At 35.5% G+C, this 15,985-nt stretch overlaps 1 protein-coding gene across 5 annotated transcripts in view; it reads right to left on the bottom strand.

Annotated features, from left to right (window-relative positions):
* Positions 1–15,985, bottom strand: part of LOC148946069 (myosin light chain kinase, smooth muscle-like) — a 289,632-nt gene that overhangs the window by 119,983 nt on the left and 153,664 nt on the right. For all 5 annotated transcript variants that reach the window (XM_089098047.1, XM_089098049.1, XM_089098051.1 and 2 more), the window contains exon 4: positions 2,699–2,877. In XM_089098047.1, coding sequence (XP_088954173.1) covers positions 2,699–2,877 — 179 coding nt within the window. The remainder of the gene's footprint in view (positions 1–2,698; positions 2,878–15,985) is intronic.

Genomic DNA, 15,985 nt, shown 5'->3' with positions numbered 1-15,985 from the left:
AGAAGTTCGTTACGTAAGTTAATTCGTAAATTACGTCAGAACAAATTTCGAGAAAGCCATTTAGCCAAAAAAAGTAAAATTAATATGCAAATTTCGTTTTAATTATTCATGTACGGTGAACCAAAATCAAAATCTAAATTAATTCAAAAAAGTTCAGAAATTAAATAAAAAAATACAAGTTTTTTTTAATCAAACAGTTCGTGGTAACGAACTGTAAGTAAGGAGCGACCCGGCTCAATGGTAACCGAAACTCTAGAAAACGGGTTTTTGATACCAATAGATATATCAAAAGAATCAGATTTCAATGCTGATTTCAAATATATATCTTTCATCAAGTTTAGTGCTACCCATCAAAAGTTACGCGCCTGAGAAATTTTGGCCTCTTTTCAAAAAAAGGGAAAAAGACCCCCTAAAAGTCATAGAATCTTAATGAAAATCACACCATCAGAGTCAGCGTATCAGAAAACCTTAATGTAGAGGTTTCAAGCTCCTATCTGCAAAAATGTGGAATTTTCCATTTTTTGCCAGAAGAAAGATCACGGATGCGTGTTTATTTGTTTGTTTTTTTGTTTTTTTTTTCCCAGGGGTGATCGTATCGACCCAGTGGTCCTAGAATATAGTGGGAGGGCTCATTGGAACGGAAATTAAAAGTTCAAGTGCCCTTTTTAAGTGACCAAAAAAAATGGAGGGCAACTAGGCCCCCTCCCACGCTTATTTTTTTCCCAAAGTCACCCGATCAAAATTTTGAGATAGCCATTTTGTTCAGCCTGATTGAAAATATTATAGATACGTCTTATAGGATGACTTAATCCCCCGAAGTACCCGGAGGGAAGGCTCTAAGTTATGAACTTTACCCAATGTTAACATATAGTATTGGTTATTGGGAAGTATACAGAAGTTTTTAGAAGGTTTTTTTTCTGGTAGTGGGAGGGAAGGGTGGGTCGGGGATTATGTTGGAGGATCTGTTCATGAAGGAAGTTTTCATGGGGGAACGGAAATTGCCATGAAGGGGGCGCCGGACTTGCCAGCATTATTTATTGGTTATTGGGAAGTATACAACCATTTTCAGGAAGGATTTTTTCTGGAGGGGGGGGCTAGAGGAGGGGGTTACTCTGGAGAATAGGTCCGTGGAGGAGGGTCCTTGGGGGGAAGGTACAGTTCAATGACGGGGGCGCCGGATTTCCAAGTATTATTTAAAAAACGATCAGAAATTAAATAAAAAAAAAAGTTTTTTCAACTGAAATGTAAGCAGGAATATTAGAACTTAAAACGAACAAAAATTATAACGTTTGTGAGGGGGTTCTATCCCAAGTCAATACCTCGCTCTTTACGATACAGTTTTTTTTTTAAGTGCTTTCAAAAGAGCGATCTATTCTAATTAAACGGCCTTTGTGATTCCGGGGTTTCTGAATCAAAATTTTTTTTAACTTTTAATGTAAAGAGCGTGGTATTGACTAAGGGGAGAACCCCCTCATATACGTAATAACATATACGTAATAAAAAAAACAATAAAAAAACAAGCGATAGGCTACGGCTCAATAGTAATCGAAACTTTTAAAAACGGAATTTTGATGTCAATAAATGTATCAAAAGAATGTGTTTATAATGCTGATTCTAAATATATAAATTGTATTAAGTTTAGCATTACTCATCAGAGGCTACGAGCCTGAGAAAATTTACTCGATTTTTTGAAGACAGGGGAAACATCCCCTACAAGTGAAAGAATTTTAATGAAAATCACACCGTCAGATTCAGCGTATCAGAAAACCCTATTACATAGGTTTCAAGCTCATATCTGCAAAAATCTGCAACTTTGTATTTTTTGCCAGAAGAAAAATATACGAATATAGAAGTTAGTTACGTAAGTTAATTTGTAAAGACATCCATTTAGCAAAAGAAAAGTAAAATTTTTATGCAAATAAAAGATGCATTAACTAAAAAACGATCAGAAATTAAATTAAAAAAAACAAGTTTTTAAACTGAAAGTAAGGAGCGACATTAAAACTTAAAACGAACAGAAATTATTCCGTATATGAAAGGAGCTCTTCCCTCCTCAACGTTTCGCGCTTCAAGCTAAAGTATTTGCGTTGTTTTTTAAAAAGATTTTTTTTTACGTTTCAAACTTTATAGTAAACTGAGCTGGGGGAGGAGAACATCGTCCCGGACCTCTAAAGACTCATGGCGGGGCGGGTTATTTGTGTTCTTCATTCCTTACTTTCAGTTTAAAAAACTTGTTTTTTTTTATTTAATTAAAGTAAGGAGCGACATTAAAACTTAAAACGAACAAAAATTATTCCGTATATGAAGGGACTGTCCCCTCCTCAACGCCTCACTCTTTACGCTAAAGTTTGACACTTTCTCACAATTCTATATTTCAAAACAATAGAAAACTTTAGTGTAAAGAGCGAGGCGTTGAGGCACCAAAACATATAGCCAAATCTCACAGAGTTCAAGGTGAGTTATGCACACAGAGTCACTAAAGTTGATGGCGGGGGGGGGGGGGGTAGTTGAGAAGTTTAATTTCCAACCCCAGTTGGGTTGAGGAGACATACGTGAGAGAAGTTTTAAACATTTCAAAACTAAAAATTGTCAACAGCATTACCATATCATCGTTACTGACGTCGCCATGAATAATTTGTTAAAAAAAGAAGCACAATAATAGTAGATAGTAAGATGGTTAATAGCATACAGATCTTACCTTATATCTATTAGCACTTTCATCGTTTTTGAATTGCCATTCTGCAACGGGGGCTGGTGACCCTTGAAAAGAGACTGATATCTCTGCTTTACACCCTTCCTTAAATTGAAGTGAAGGAAGAATTCCGTTAAAGTAAGGAGTTATTGATGGACTTTTAGATGGTGGCAACAAAACTTCATCTGAAACAAATTCAAGATATTATCAATTATAAGAGGGTAAGATAAGATATATTAATGATTAAACGCACATACAATAAAACACTATAGGCTACTATTCCCCCAAAGGCTCCTGGGCATGTAAAAATGGGGAAGACATGCGATTCCCTTAGTCAAAGAAAAAAAATGTCACTTACTAGCTTACAGAGAGACGAAAAGAAAGAAAAAAAGAAAAGAAATTTTTGTAGAATACAAGAATTGAATAGATTAGATAGACTAAATAAATTAATTAGTAGAAAACTAATAATGATGGTGGTCGTCCTATGGCTCACAACCGAATATGTTGTCATCCGAAAACTTCTAAGAGATACAAAAAGTGTGACACACCATAAACACAAAGACTAAATGGATGAGAAAACAAATGAAACTCAGAGAGGAGAGAAAGTAACAAAATGAACAAGTAACAGTAACAAAATGCATGGCCAGTGTGGTCTAAGAATGTTTTTGAGAGAAAACAAATGAAAAAAGAACCCCACTGAAGCCCCTTGATGGTCTCAGACCACTGATAGCCTGAGTAAAAAGGTTCCCAAATCAACTACCAGAAATTAGTATCAATAAATAGATGAAACCGAAACCGAACAGAAATAAAAATAAATAAGAGAGTCAAACTCAAAACGAGCAGAAATTAATATGAGTAGAGTTCAAAACCCCTATGCTTTCTAAAAGCAAGAATATAATTTGTACTTTTCTGAAAATATTTAAGATTTTAAGGAATCAATATCTCATATGTATATTAAACTGACAATGCATATTCATTTGAATTTTTTCAGTAAAGTAAAAATTATATTCTGGCTTTTAGAAAGCCTAGGGGTTTTGAACCCTACTCATATTAATTTCTGCTCGTTTTGAGTTTGACTCAAACTCAATTATTTATTTTTAAAAACTTTGAAAAACTTGTTTTGTGGAAAAAGTGTTTTAATTAATTCAATGAAAGCAAACATAAAGAATTGATACCGCTTAGCCCATCATTAAACAGTTGAAATCTTTTCAGAAAATGGTTCTTAGGTTGTTCTTAGGTTGTTCTTGTTCTTAGGTTGTAGTAGCTTTTTTTCCAAACGATTACTATTCAGGTTTCTTTGCATTTTAGACAGACACAATATATCTTGTGGCCGACCACAATTCCTCTCTTATTCAATAATCTCACAGAGATTTTTTTTTTGAGAAAGTGAGATAATTCGGAAAAAATAATAAATTAGAAGAGAAACCGTTCCTTACTAATAATGTTCCTTCTAATTACAAACTTTTGACTCTTGTGCCTAGCCTACTAGCGGCTACAAAACTGATAGACATGAATTGTTGCTTCTTTCCAATATTGGCATAAAGCATCAGTGGCGGATCCAGGGGAGGGGCGAGGGGGCACCCCCCCCCTAACGTGGTCTAAAGTAGTGTAATTTACTTTATTAACGCAAGTTTGCGTTAATTAAACTTGCTCCTAACGCAAGTTTATCGGATCAACCTATTTTGCGCCCCTCCCCCCAAGAAATCCCTGGATCCGCCACTGTAAAGCATAAGATAAAGGGTTCCTTATTACATTGGATTATAGATAGACCCACAAAGACAAGGAAGCTTACAATGCGTCTGCGATAAATATTCTATTTCAATAATTTGGGTCCACTTCCATGCGACAGTCTTTTGTTCTGTCGAAGGTGCATTTTCAGAGGCGTCCCTCTTCCCTTAATTTTTTAAAATACCCTTTTTTTGGGGTATATTCATTGAAATACCTTTTTTTTATTTTTAGTGATAAAATCGAAAAAGAAACGTATTTACCCTCCCCCCAGGTTTGGAAAATACACTCCTCGCTAAATTTTTGTGAAAACCGACACCACTGGACATTTTGTTTACCTTTAAGCCATTTTGTCTAAAAGGTCTATCTTTAATTTCTTATCCAACGCCATATGGAACTGCCGCGGAACAATCGGAGAACTTGATGGTTTTCAAGGGGCTGTATCCTATCAGTTTCGACCAGAGAAACAGGCAATACAAATCAGATTTTTAAATCAAATGAGTCCTTCCTCAAGTCTCTGCGACCATCCGTTAAATAGATTAACCATGTGAAGATAATACAAGAGAGACTCTTTACCAAGTCAGTGCTATTGCTTTGACCATGACAGTATATGGGACAATTAAGAAAGGACAAAAAAGCACAAAAGCAGGCAAGTGTTACCGAGGCAAATATCGCAGAAACTGCGATTTCTTTCGTGAAAGTATCGAATCGTGGGCCGTATTTAAAGAAGTTGCTTTTCCTTTAAACATTGCGATGACTGTAAATATTCTAAACCTTAACTTTTTGGATATAACATGTTTTTCTTTTTGTTTTCTATGAACTTGAAAAGAAAATTTTTATTACAATTCCTTTACAGGCAAATTTTAAATTACCCACTTCCTTCGTATTCGTCAATGTCACTGGAACGGCTTAACGTGGGACAAGTTTATAATTATAGCAGCAGCACCCAACTTACACGCGTTCAAATCATCTCAAAGTTTCGGCAATTAGTCTTTCCATAATTTTGGGCACTTTTCGGATTGTGCAATGGCTATTTAAAGACCTTTTCCCATAGATGGCAAGAAAAAGATACACGCCTAGGTCCATGTCCAATCTATAGTTTAGCATGCATGTGTCAATCGATTTATTGGCAAACACTTGACAATTTCCATAACAAATCATCAAATATGATTGGTAAAAAATAAACATTTTTCACTTTTAAGGTATTAAATTGTATAGTTTAACATGGTGTTTTTCAGGATTGAATTTTAATTGTTTAAAATCGAATGTGGTCAACTTTAAATTATATTCCAACTCTCGTTAATTTTTCAGTAACTTATGCACAATTCTATAATCGATCAATGTCTTAGTGAAGTATGGAATTTGGATTTTAATTTGCGCATAGTTAATAAATTTTATATTTGACAAGTCACAGATCATTAATAATTTCCGTCTTTATCAAAAGCTAAAACTTAGAGAATATATTAGGAAAAGAAATAAGAGGAGAAAACGGTCATTTTTTAGTCCTAGTTATTTTGGTTTTACAAACATTTTTTTGTAGTTCCTTGAGATGTATGTACGTATAGCTAATAAAGTGCTGATAAATTTCCTGCATTATTAGCCATAATGTAACAGAAAATTGACCAAGAAAAGGGAAACTAAACAGACACTAACAAAACTATCTCCAAACCGAAACACACAGTCCACACAAGTTAATCCCAGTAAAACTCAACCAGTGCAAAACTCGAATCACCGAGAAATAAAGCCATACGAAAATCAACTAATGCAAAATTCGGTTCTTTGACTTTTGGTGCTTTAGAAAATCCTTTGAAAAGGTCAAAAAAGAAATTAGTATTGTCGTTTTTCGAGCTAAAAAGAGACAGAGGCAAGAACGTGGCACGCTTAGAGGACCGAAAAGAGGAGACCCCTGCACTGAGCACTTTCAAAATATGTGTTCGTCTTTGAAAACCTATCTATTGATTTTTCCAATGAAAAATTCGACGAAATCAACCCTAAACGACAAAAAAGTGTCAATTAGTGGCATAGTAGGTCCTACGTTTTATCGGCATGGCACCATTAAGGACGCCATGGACAAAAAGAAGTATATGTTGCAATTCACCAAGTAGTTGATGTCAACAACATTCAAATTTTTGTCTTTTGTGATAGTGCCGTTGACAGCATTTATTTGACCCTTATTTATTTGGCTTATGTTCTAGATTCTTTTGTCACTTAATTCAAAAAAATTTTCCGGTTGTTATAGGACGCTTAATATTCAATACAATAATAAAAAAGAAAGAGCAGCAGATGGTCGCCAAGCTTGTCAAAGACAAAAAAAAAAAAAAAAAAAAAAAAAAAAAAAAAAAAAAAAAAAAAAAATACTGAGAACCAAGAAAAGAGCTAAGTAAGAACAGAAAAGATCACCAAAGATCACCTTTTGTATCATATATTTTTTTTATGTCAGACAAAAGCTATTATTCTAAAAAAAGTATTTTATTCTAAAAAAAAGAAAAAAGAATATAGATTTACTCTGGGAACGGTGAAAGGGCAAGTGTTATTATGAATATACCCATATTTCTTTATTGTATGCGTTCCTGCATTTGCAAATCTGCAAATACTCTCTCTCCCTTGAGAAATGGAAAAATAGTGGTCAAGAATATACCTTGCTCTTTGGTGAACTAGTGTGCCCCAGAGAATACAAAATAACATAATTTAAGTAAAAAAGGGCAACTGTGCTACTTTAGACAAATAATCCATATGTTCGTTTTCCTATATAATTTCCTCAGCCAATATAAGCTTCGTTTAACGCAGCAAAGAAATACATTTCATGGTGTCCCAGCTAACAGTAGGCCTATAATGACTTTACAGCACCTGTTGAACATTATGTCCATATTTAAAACTAATTGTTAACGCTAAGATAATTCCAGCTACTTTGTAACTTTGAGTTTTAGAGAATCCTACAAAAATACGTTTATGGAAAAGAGCTTCCTCTATATCAAACCTTTGATTCTTCAATTTTTTGAAGAATCAAAAAATTGAAGACTATACTAACTATACATATATACTTTTTGAAGACTATACTTTTTGATTTGAAAACTATACTAATCATGGCATGTAGAGTCAAAAAATTAAGTTTGTGTGATACGAACTAGAATTATGTTAGGATGAATGGGAGGAAATTCAGTCACAAAGTGTCATCATTCCTGCCTATGTACAACCGACATCAAACAGTTCGTTGTAACGAACTGTAAGTAAGGAGCGACCCGGCTCAATGGTAACCGAAACTCTAGAAGACGGGATTTTGATACCAATAGATACATCAAAAGAATCAGATTTTAATGCTGATTTCAAATATATGAGTTTCATCAAGTTTAGACCTACCCATCAAAAGTTACGCACCTGAGAAAATTTGGCTAATTTTCGAAAAAAGGGGGAAAGACCCCCTAAAATGTATAGAGCCTTAATGAAAATCGCACCATCATATTCAGCGTATCAGAGAACCCTACTGGAGAGGTTTCAAGCTCCTATCTAGAAAAATGTGGAATTTTGCATTTTTTTTGCCAGAAGAAAGATCACGGATGCGTGTTTTTTTTTTTTCTCTCCAGGGGTGATCGTATCGACCCAGTGGTCCTAGAATATCGTGGGAGGGCTCATTGGAAAGAAATTAAAAGTTTTAGTGCCCTTTTTAAGTGACCAAAAAATGGACGGCAACAAGGCCCCCTCCAACGCACGTTTTTTTCCCAAAGTCACCCGATCAAATTTTTGAGATAGCCATTTTGTTCAGCATGGTCGAAACTATGATAACTATGTCTTTTAGGATGACCTAATCCCCCAAAGTCCCCGGGGGGAGGGCTGAACGTTATGAACTCCACCCAACGTTAACATAATAGCATTGGTTATTGGGAAGTATACAGACGTTTTCAGGGGGGATTTGTTCTGGTAGTGGGGGAGGGGGGTGGGTCGGAGTTTAAATGGTAGGATCTTTCCATGGAGGAAGTTTTCAGGGGGGAAGGTACATTGCTATGAAGGGGGCGCCGGATTTCTCAGCATTATTTATAAAAGGATCAGAAATTAAATAAAAAAACAAGTTTTTCAACTAAAAGTAAGGAGCAACATCAAAACTTAAAACGAACAGAAAATATTATGTATATGATTGGGTTCATCCCCTAGTCAATAACTCGCTTTTTAAGCCAAATATTTTCTTAGTACTTTCATAAGAGCTATTTATTCTAATTAAAGGCCTTTGTGATTAAGGGTCATTTTTAAAGAATTGGAACAAAATTCGAACTTTAGCTTAATGAACAAGGTATTGACTAGGAGGACCCCCTAGTATACGTATTAAAAATATATGAATATAGAAGTTCGTTACGTAAGTTAATTCGTAATTTACGTATATTTATTACTAATAAAAACGTTAGTAAATAAAATTAAACAAGTTTCGAGAAAGCCATTTAACCAAATAAAAGTAAAATTAATATGAGCATTTTGTTGTAATTATTCATGTAAGGTGAGCCAAAATCAAAACCTGCATTCATTCAAAAACGTTCAAAAATTCAATAAAATAAACAAGTTCCTTTAACTGAAAGTAAGGAAAGGTGTTAAAACTTAAAACGAACAGAAATTATTCCGTATATGAAAGGGGCTGTCCGCTCCTCAACACCTCGCTCTTTACGCTAAACTTTTTAATGTTTTAAAAAATAAAGTTGTGTGACATTGTCAAACTTTAGCGTAAAGAGCGAGGCGTTGAGGAGAGGACAGCCCTTTTCATATACGGAATAATTTCTGTTCGTTTTAAGTTTTAACGTCGTTCCTTAATTTCAGTTAAAAAAAAACTTGTTTTTTTTTATTTAATCTGTTAAGAATTAACTAAAAAAAAAACTTCCGAGAAAAAGAAGTTTTTAAAGAAAAATATGAAAATTAAGACCAGCAGAAATAAATTCCTATAATAATTCAAACTCAAAACGACCAAAAATCACAGGCAGCGCAACAGCGCTGCCGGAGTAAATAACGATGTTGGCACAATGTATTTTTTTTTCTTTTCTTTTTCTATACCAGGGCACTTCGTATCGAAGGAGTTGTCGTAGAAACTTTGAAAAGGGCTCATTCGATTGGAAATTGGAATGGCCAGTGCCTTTTTTAATAGTCGAAAGTGATTGGAAGGCAACTAACATCCCTTCCACGACCACCATTTCCACAAACACATCCAATCAAAATTTTTAGACAGCCATTTTGTTCAGCATAGTTGGTTTCCAAATAGAAATTTTGTTTTTGAGGAGGAACCCCCCCCCAGCCCATAGGGCAAGGGTTGTAAGCTATGCCCTGGGGGCTTATAAGGCTTTTATAGAAAGCTGTATCATAGAAACTTCAAAAAGGGCTTATTTGATTGGAAATTCAAAGGAGGGCAACTAACCCCCCTAGTAGTAAAGCATTAATAGATCCGACCAGTGATTGCGTAATAAGCCTTACCACGGGCCAGGCATCTATATATTTGAACCCTACGCCTGAAGGCATAGATATGTGTTTAGGTTTTCAACGAATTGGGGTTACCAGGATCATTTGCCTATTACAATGAACTCTACATGGGTTGATAGACATGTTTTCTATTATGACACCCATTTTTGGAGGACAGCCAGAGAGAGAGAGAGCGACGGTCACACTAACTACTTGATTAGTAGTTGGGTTCGTATATAAGGATTAATTTTCATTGTATTTAATATTAGTAAGATAATTTAATTCAGAGATAATAGTTTTTTTGAGAGGATATGAGTGAAAAAAAAATGAGTGGTGAACTTAAACTATTGGAGATTAATGATGTATCAGACAGCAGCAGCAGCAGCAACGATATAAGAGGACCTACTGTAGCTGTGGAAATAACCGCTGGGTCTAGACTATGTCTTGAATGGGACATTATGTATGCGAGATACGTGATATCATTAAGCAAGTTTAAGCAGGAGGAGCAACTATGTTTTGCTGGAAAAATGAATATTCTCCATATAAATAAACTTCGGTCAACATTAGATGTCCTATCGAAATATATTGATGAGAACAAAATTCATCAGTGAATATTATTATTATTGTAATTATGTTCAATAAAACTGTTTCTAAATCAATGGTATTTTTTTTTCTTTCTATAGTAGACAGGCGTATATTTTCTAGAGTAGAAAAAAGAAATTCTGTTTAGTCTGAAGTTGGTTGTGAGAGAGTTAGGACTAAAAAAATGGATAGATTTGAGAAAGATCGAATCATGAGGAATCTAGTTCTTATGGAAAAACGTTTGATTCTAGATGATGATTTTCTAGAGTTGTCTATTCAAAGGAAGATATTTTCTCGAGGAATGCTTGTCGATATAATGAAAACTGATTCTCCATCATTAGACTATTGTATGTAGCTTCTACATCGTGGTCCAAATGCATTTACACAATTTATTGATATATTGATCACGACACGACAAAATGATATTTTGGATATGCTTTTAAACATTAGTTTAGAAATTTATGACTTTTTTTCATAAGAAAGATGGTTCTCAAGGATGATTTACTCCTCTCTCTCTCTCTCAGAAAATTTTTTTTGTTGCTAGCTCAGTTTCATTGTGGCAGTGAGAGCGTCAACACATGACAAAATGTTCCATACATGTCCGTTATGTATGTACTCACTGGGCAGTTGGTCATCATGTGAGAATTGCACAATGATTGAGGAGTATGATGAAAAGTGTAGATTATGCAACCCGTGTAAATTGCATAGAGAATATGCTGTACAAATTAAAGGTTGTAATTCCTGTCTTGAAGAGGTGTGTGACTCATCCTAGAGGCTACCTATGCTCCAATTGTCATTATGATAAATGTAAGCAGTGGGAGAATACATATCCCGGTATGATTGGAAAGAATCCTAACCGTGATTTTAGTTTATTGCTACGAGATTGGTATCGTCGTGGTTTTGGATTGTTCTGGGAGGAGGAACCGGGTCAGCGATTCAACTGTTGGAACAACAAAAAAATATGGTTTCTACGTCATCGTTGTGAAGACACTGGGTGTTATGATTATAAACCCACTGATTTTCAATTGGCTGTGACGGAATGTGATTCGACACTTGAGGACACTGTTTGTGAAATTGCTTCAAATAGGCAAATTGAAACATGTGAATTCTATAGAATGAATGTGAATAGTATCATTGACTATACAAAGAGATATGACAAGAGTGAAGTCACACTCTACTGTAGAAAATGTGACCCTGACATTGCAGTACATCAGAATCAGTATACTGTGAATTCAAATAATCTACCTGCAATAGTTGTTGTCGACAAATACCTAGTAGTGGATGAAATCTAAAGAGTAGAAAAGTCGTTTTTTATAATTTATATAATTTTTTTTTATTAATAAAAAATTTAAAATAAATATTTATAAAAATTTATTATTATTGCACTAAAATAAAAATTAAATAAAATTGTAAGTATTTTATCAACTAGAAAGTCGTTCAATTGAGGTAGGTCAACGTAGATGTTGAGAAACTGCTTGTAGGTGTACCCACGACATCTGAACATGAAAAAGAGTAGTGCATGAAAGCCACATGTCTTAGTCGCTAAATCTTGTACTCTTCGTTGATTTTGAATAATGGTTTTCCCACTGCTTTCAATAAAGTTGCTGATGTATGGAACGTAGAATTTATACGATAGGCCAAGAGGATAAAAAAATTCAATATTCTTCGCTGTTTGAAAGATGCATAGCCAATGGCCGGTCTTCAAAGTCGATGGACTGCTATTAACAATGATTAGGGTCTTGTTAACACTTGGAATTTTTCCAATGAAGTCCGAGGGTATGCACTAGGACTTGTACCGGGACATGTATGAATCCATACTAAATACGTTGATTATTTGGTTTGTGCTTATGGTACTAAGTCGAGTAGAACACTGCCGTCGGATGTGATTTCCCAATAGGTTTCAAATTGACTCAATGATATTAGCGTGATACTCTCAGTCAGAGCATTGGCAAATGTACACTCTAAACGTACATTCCCTGTTCGTACTACGGTCATATCCTGAGTCCCTGACAATTCCAAAACAATAACCCCATGATTTTTTGAAAACATTGAATCGGTTATTCCATTTTCAAATAGTTGAGAGTCATGATCTAGGGATTGCATAGTCAACTCATACAGAGTTCTATAGGATTTTTTGTCAAATAATAGAGTGTACAGTGGAATACCATTCACTTTGCACACAAGACTAGATAGACCGAAAAAATTAAAATCATGGGGATATTCAGTCCAGGATCCAACGGCACTGCCACTCTTCACAAAGGCCAAAGCCAATTTTGATGGGATTTCTCCATTGATAAATGATGAATCGCTATAGCTACGAGAACCGGTGGCAATGTGACGTTGATTGGTGATTGTATGGGGGACAAGAAGTTTAATATTGGTACCGGTGGCTCTTAGCTTTTCCACTGCCAATGCAACAGAGCTCATAACTTGTTGTTTTCGGACGTGGAGAATTGCCGATGTGATAATAACATTTGCATCGGGTGCTGCAGGAAGTGTTTTTCTCAGAATGAAATTCGATGGGGCCATCTGTAACTTTATGTCAATCTTGACATTGGGGGGGTAGCCATTGGGATATATTGAGTATCTCATGATTTAATTTTCCAACTAGATGATACTCCTGGGTCACTGCAGTAGTCAACTCACCGTCAGTATCAAGACCTGTTCGATATTCATAGCCCAGCGATTGTCCTCTCATCTCCTTGTACGCCTTTGGCGTCATCATCATAAATTGTATGTAGCTTGCATAGTTGGATAAATTATTGCTAGTGCTCACCAATGTTCCATTAATAAATACATTAATTTGTTTGAATAGGTTGTGTAGAATACAGTTTTCATAGGAGAGACCATAGCCGGCATTCGGAGTTGTATTATCTGACTTTTTCTTCACCACAACATTTAGATCAATAAATGTTGACGACAAATCAATGAAATAGTCTTCATTGGAAAATATTTGATAGTTTAGATTTTCTTAGACAAGCAGTTGGGTGTTAAACTGTTTAGAGTATCCATACCTGAGGCTGAAATCAACATTTTCAGAATTAAACATATTCACTTAGTAAGTAATTGTATGCTAGGGGTCCTTGTGAGGGAGATAGGTAATCTTAATAGAATATATCATTATTTGATCTTACAATCTTTTTCTTTTTCTTCTTCTTCTTCTGCTTCTGATTGTTCTTTGTTGTTTTATTTATAAAAGTCCTTGTTTATGTCCTTTGCTTCCTGCCTGGCTGGAGATTGATGAGTGAATGACGCGAACGCATCCTTTTCAATCCCTCCCCAGTTGGTCTAGATTTTAATTGTTCGCCAACGGCTCTTGCTGAAGATCTAATATATTCTTTAACACTCTCCTTGAAATTCTTGCCCGACCCCCAGTCCTGTAGTGTTGAGGCAGCAAAATTCGATGCAGCAGGTACAAGATATTTTCTTGTAAGGGGTAGTACAAAACGAGATAGCATAGCAAACCAGCTACCCAGACCATAACCAGACATTTTAGTACACCCCTTGTAGTATTCCAATCCATTGCCTATTTGACGTGGACTCAAAGCACCAACATAACAGTCAATATCGGGACAGACAAATGGAATTCTTCTATTGCTCATTTTTTAGGTGATTGTACCGTCGTTGTCAATGGGTCGACAATTAACTTTAATAACTGCTAGTCCGTTTGAAAGTTCTATTTGATCACCCAATTAACTTATTAGTGTTAAATGACAGAGTTACAAATAGGAAGTGTTTACGGGACTATACTGAAGATGCTTTATATTGTAGTGGTGAACATGTTCTTGATTGGTTTTTCGTTCAAGAACTCGTAGGAGGGGAACATTTGAATTACCATCCCGAGATGTTTCCACAAATGAAGCGTAGAGACATATACAAGTGTCCGTGGAGAAGCTGGGTGCATAGTCTGCATAGATAACTTGGTCACTACCACTGAAATTTTCTTTCCTAATAATACGTTTTTTAAAACCAAGAACCTCACGTAAATTCTCATTGAGGAAAATTCTTTCATTCTCAAATGGGTTGGTAACATAAATTCTCCTTTGTTCCGTCGAGTAATTGAAAGTGAAACCGCCCTTTTTTCGACTTGCAATTTTTTTGTTGATAACTCGACACAGTTCATGCATGTTATTGTATTCCCTGTAGGGGATGTTAGCAATAGGGTACTGATTAGAGTCAAAAGTTGCCATTGCACCTTCATCACCGAATTCAAACGGTCGTATTTTTATTTCATATTTACGATCCTTCCTCAGGATGTCATAGGTATTTTTGAGGATGCAGTCGACAAGGGCCACTTCATATGCACCGTCAAATTTGACGGCGGGGGAGAGTTTTGTCCAAAAATCACTTGTCCTATTCAAGTCAGTGTAGAGAGGATCGGAAACGTTGGACATGAAAGTTACATAGAAATCATTGGGCAGTGTCAATATCTTCAACACCAATCCAAGAATCAAAATCAGAGTTGTATCCTAGCCAGTGAACAAGTAACTGTTTCTTACCCCCACGAGTACGTCTCTTTAATATCTTTTCAATTTGATAGATTTCACTGGCATTTTTAACTTTTTGTAATTCATAGTCATAAAAGCCGCCGAGAATCTCTTCATCTTTGGTATCACGCAAACGATTAGTTATGGGTTTAGTGTCTAGGATTTTTGCCACCTTAAAAAGTTCGGTGGACCATAAGTAAGTCCCCTTTTCAAAAAACATTAGTTGTTCTATTAATTCGAACAGTATCACCAACATTGAATTTATTCTTCTTCTTCTTCTTCTTGACAGCCGACGATTCATTGTAATACTGTTTAAGAAAGGTGTCTATTGTATCATGAACAGACTGATGAACTTCCGTTGGCGTAGATTTGGACAATGATTGATGAGGTCGTTGATTATAAATCAACATGATTTTATCAAGATCACGAATAAAAGCCGATGTATTTTTCAATTTACAATATCTTGAAATTAAAAGTCGACTAGTTCTTATCAATCGTTCGGCCAATGCAGCCTTTATAGGACTGTGACGATGATAGAGCAGTGTACTATATTTTTCTAGTACTTTTGCAACATGAGGATTAACAAATTCACTACCGCGATCCGTTTGAATTTTTTTATATGAATCCTGTTGGATAATACTTTCAATGGCCTGAGCAACTTCAACACCTCTCTTTGATCGCAATGGAATTGCATATGCATAACGACTATAAACACTGATTGCAAGTAGAATGTACTTGTACGGTGTATTGTGACGTCGTTGAAGCTCATCTTGAGTCAGGAGATCTGCTTGCATTATATGCAATGGGTAAAATGCTTTAGTTTTTCGATATTGATTGGCACGAAGTATATGATTTCTATGCAGAGTGTAACTTGATTCATTTTGTAGATAGTCTTGTACATTTTTAGTGGGAACACCAGCGACTTTGTAAAGAGTTGTGGGGGAACTTAAACTCCCCGCCTCACCAATATTTTCATAAACACCTTTTAGAACTTCAACCATTTTGAACGTAAACACGTTGTGTAACGTCCGCTACCCTTTTGTATACTGGCCATTGATGGTGGCGGTGATGA

Source organism: Artemia sp. Qi Xiang Cuo, chromosome 12 (assembly GCF_049724085.1).
Source record: "Artemia sp. Qi Xiang Cuo chromosome 12, ASM4972408v1, whole genome shotgun sequence".
NCBI classification, from domain to species: Eukaryota; Metazoa; Arthropoda; class Branchiopoda; order Anostraca; family Artemiidae; genus Artemia; species Artemia sp. Qi Xiang Cuo.
The sequence above is the reverse complement of the archived record's forward strand: the minus strand, read 5'-3'. Positions and strand labels throughout refer to the sequence as shown.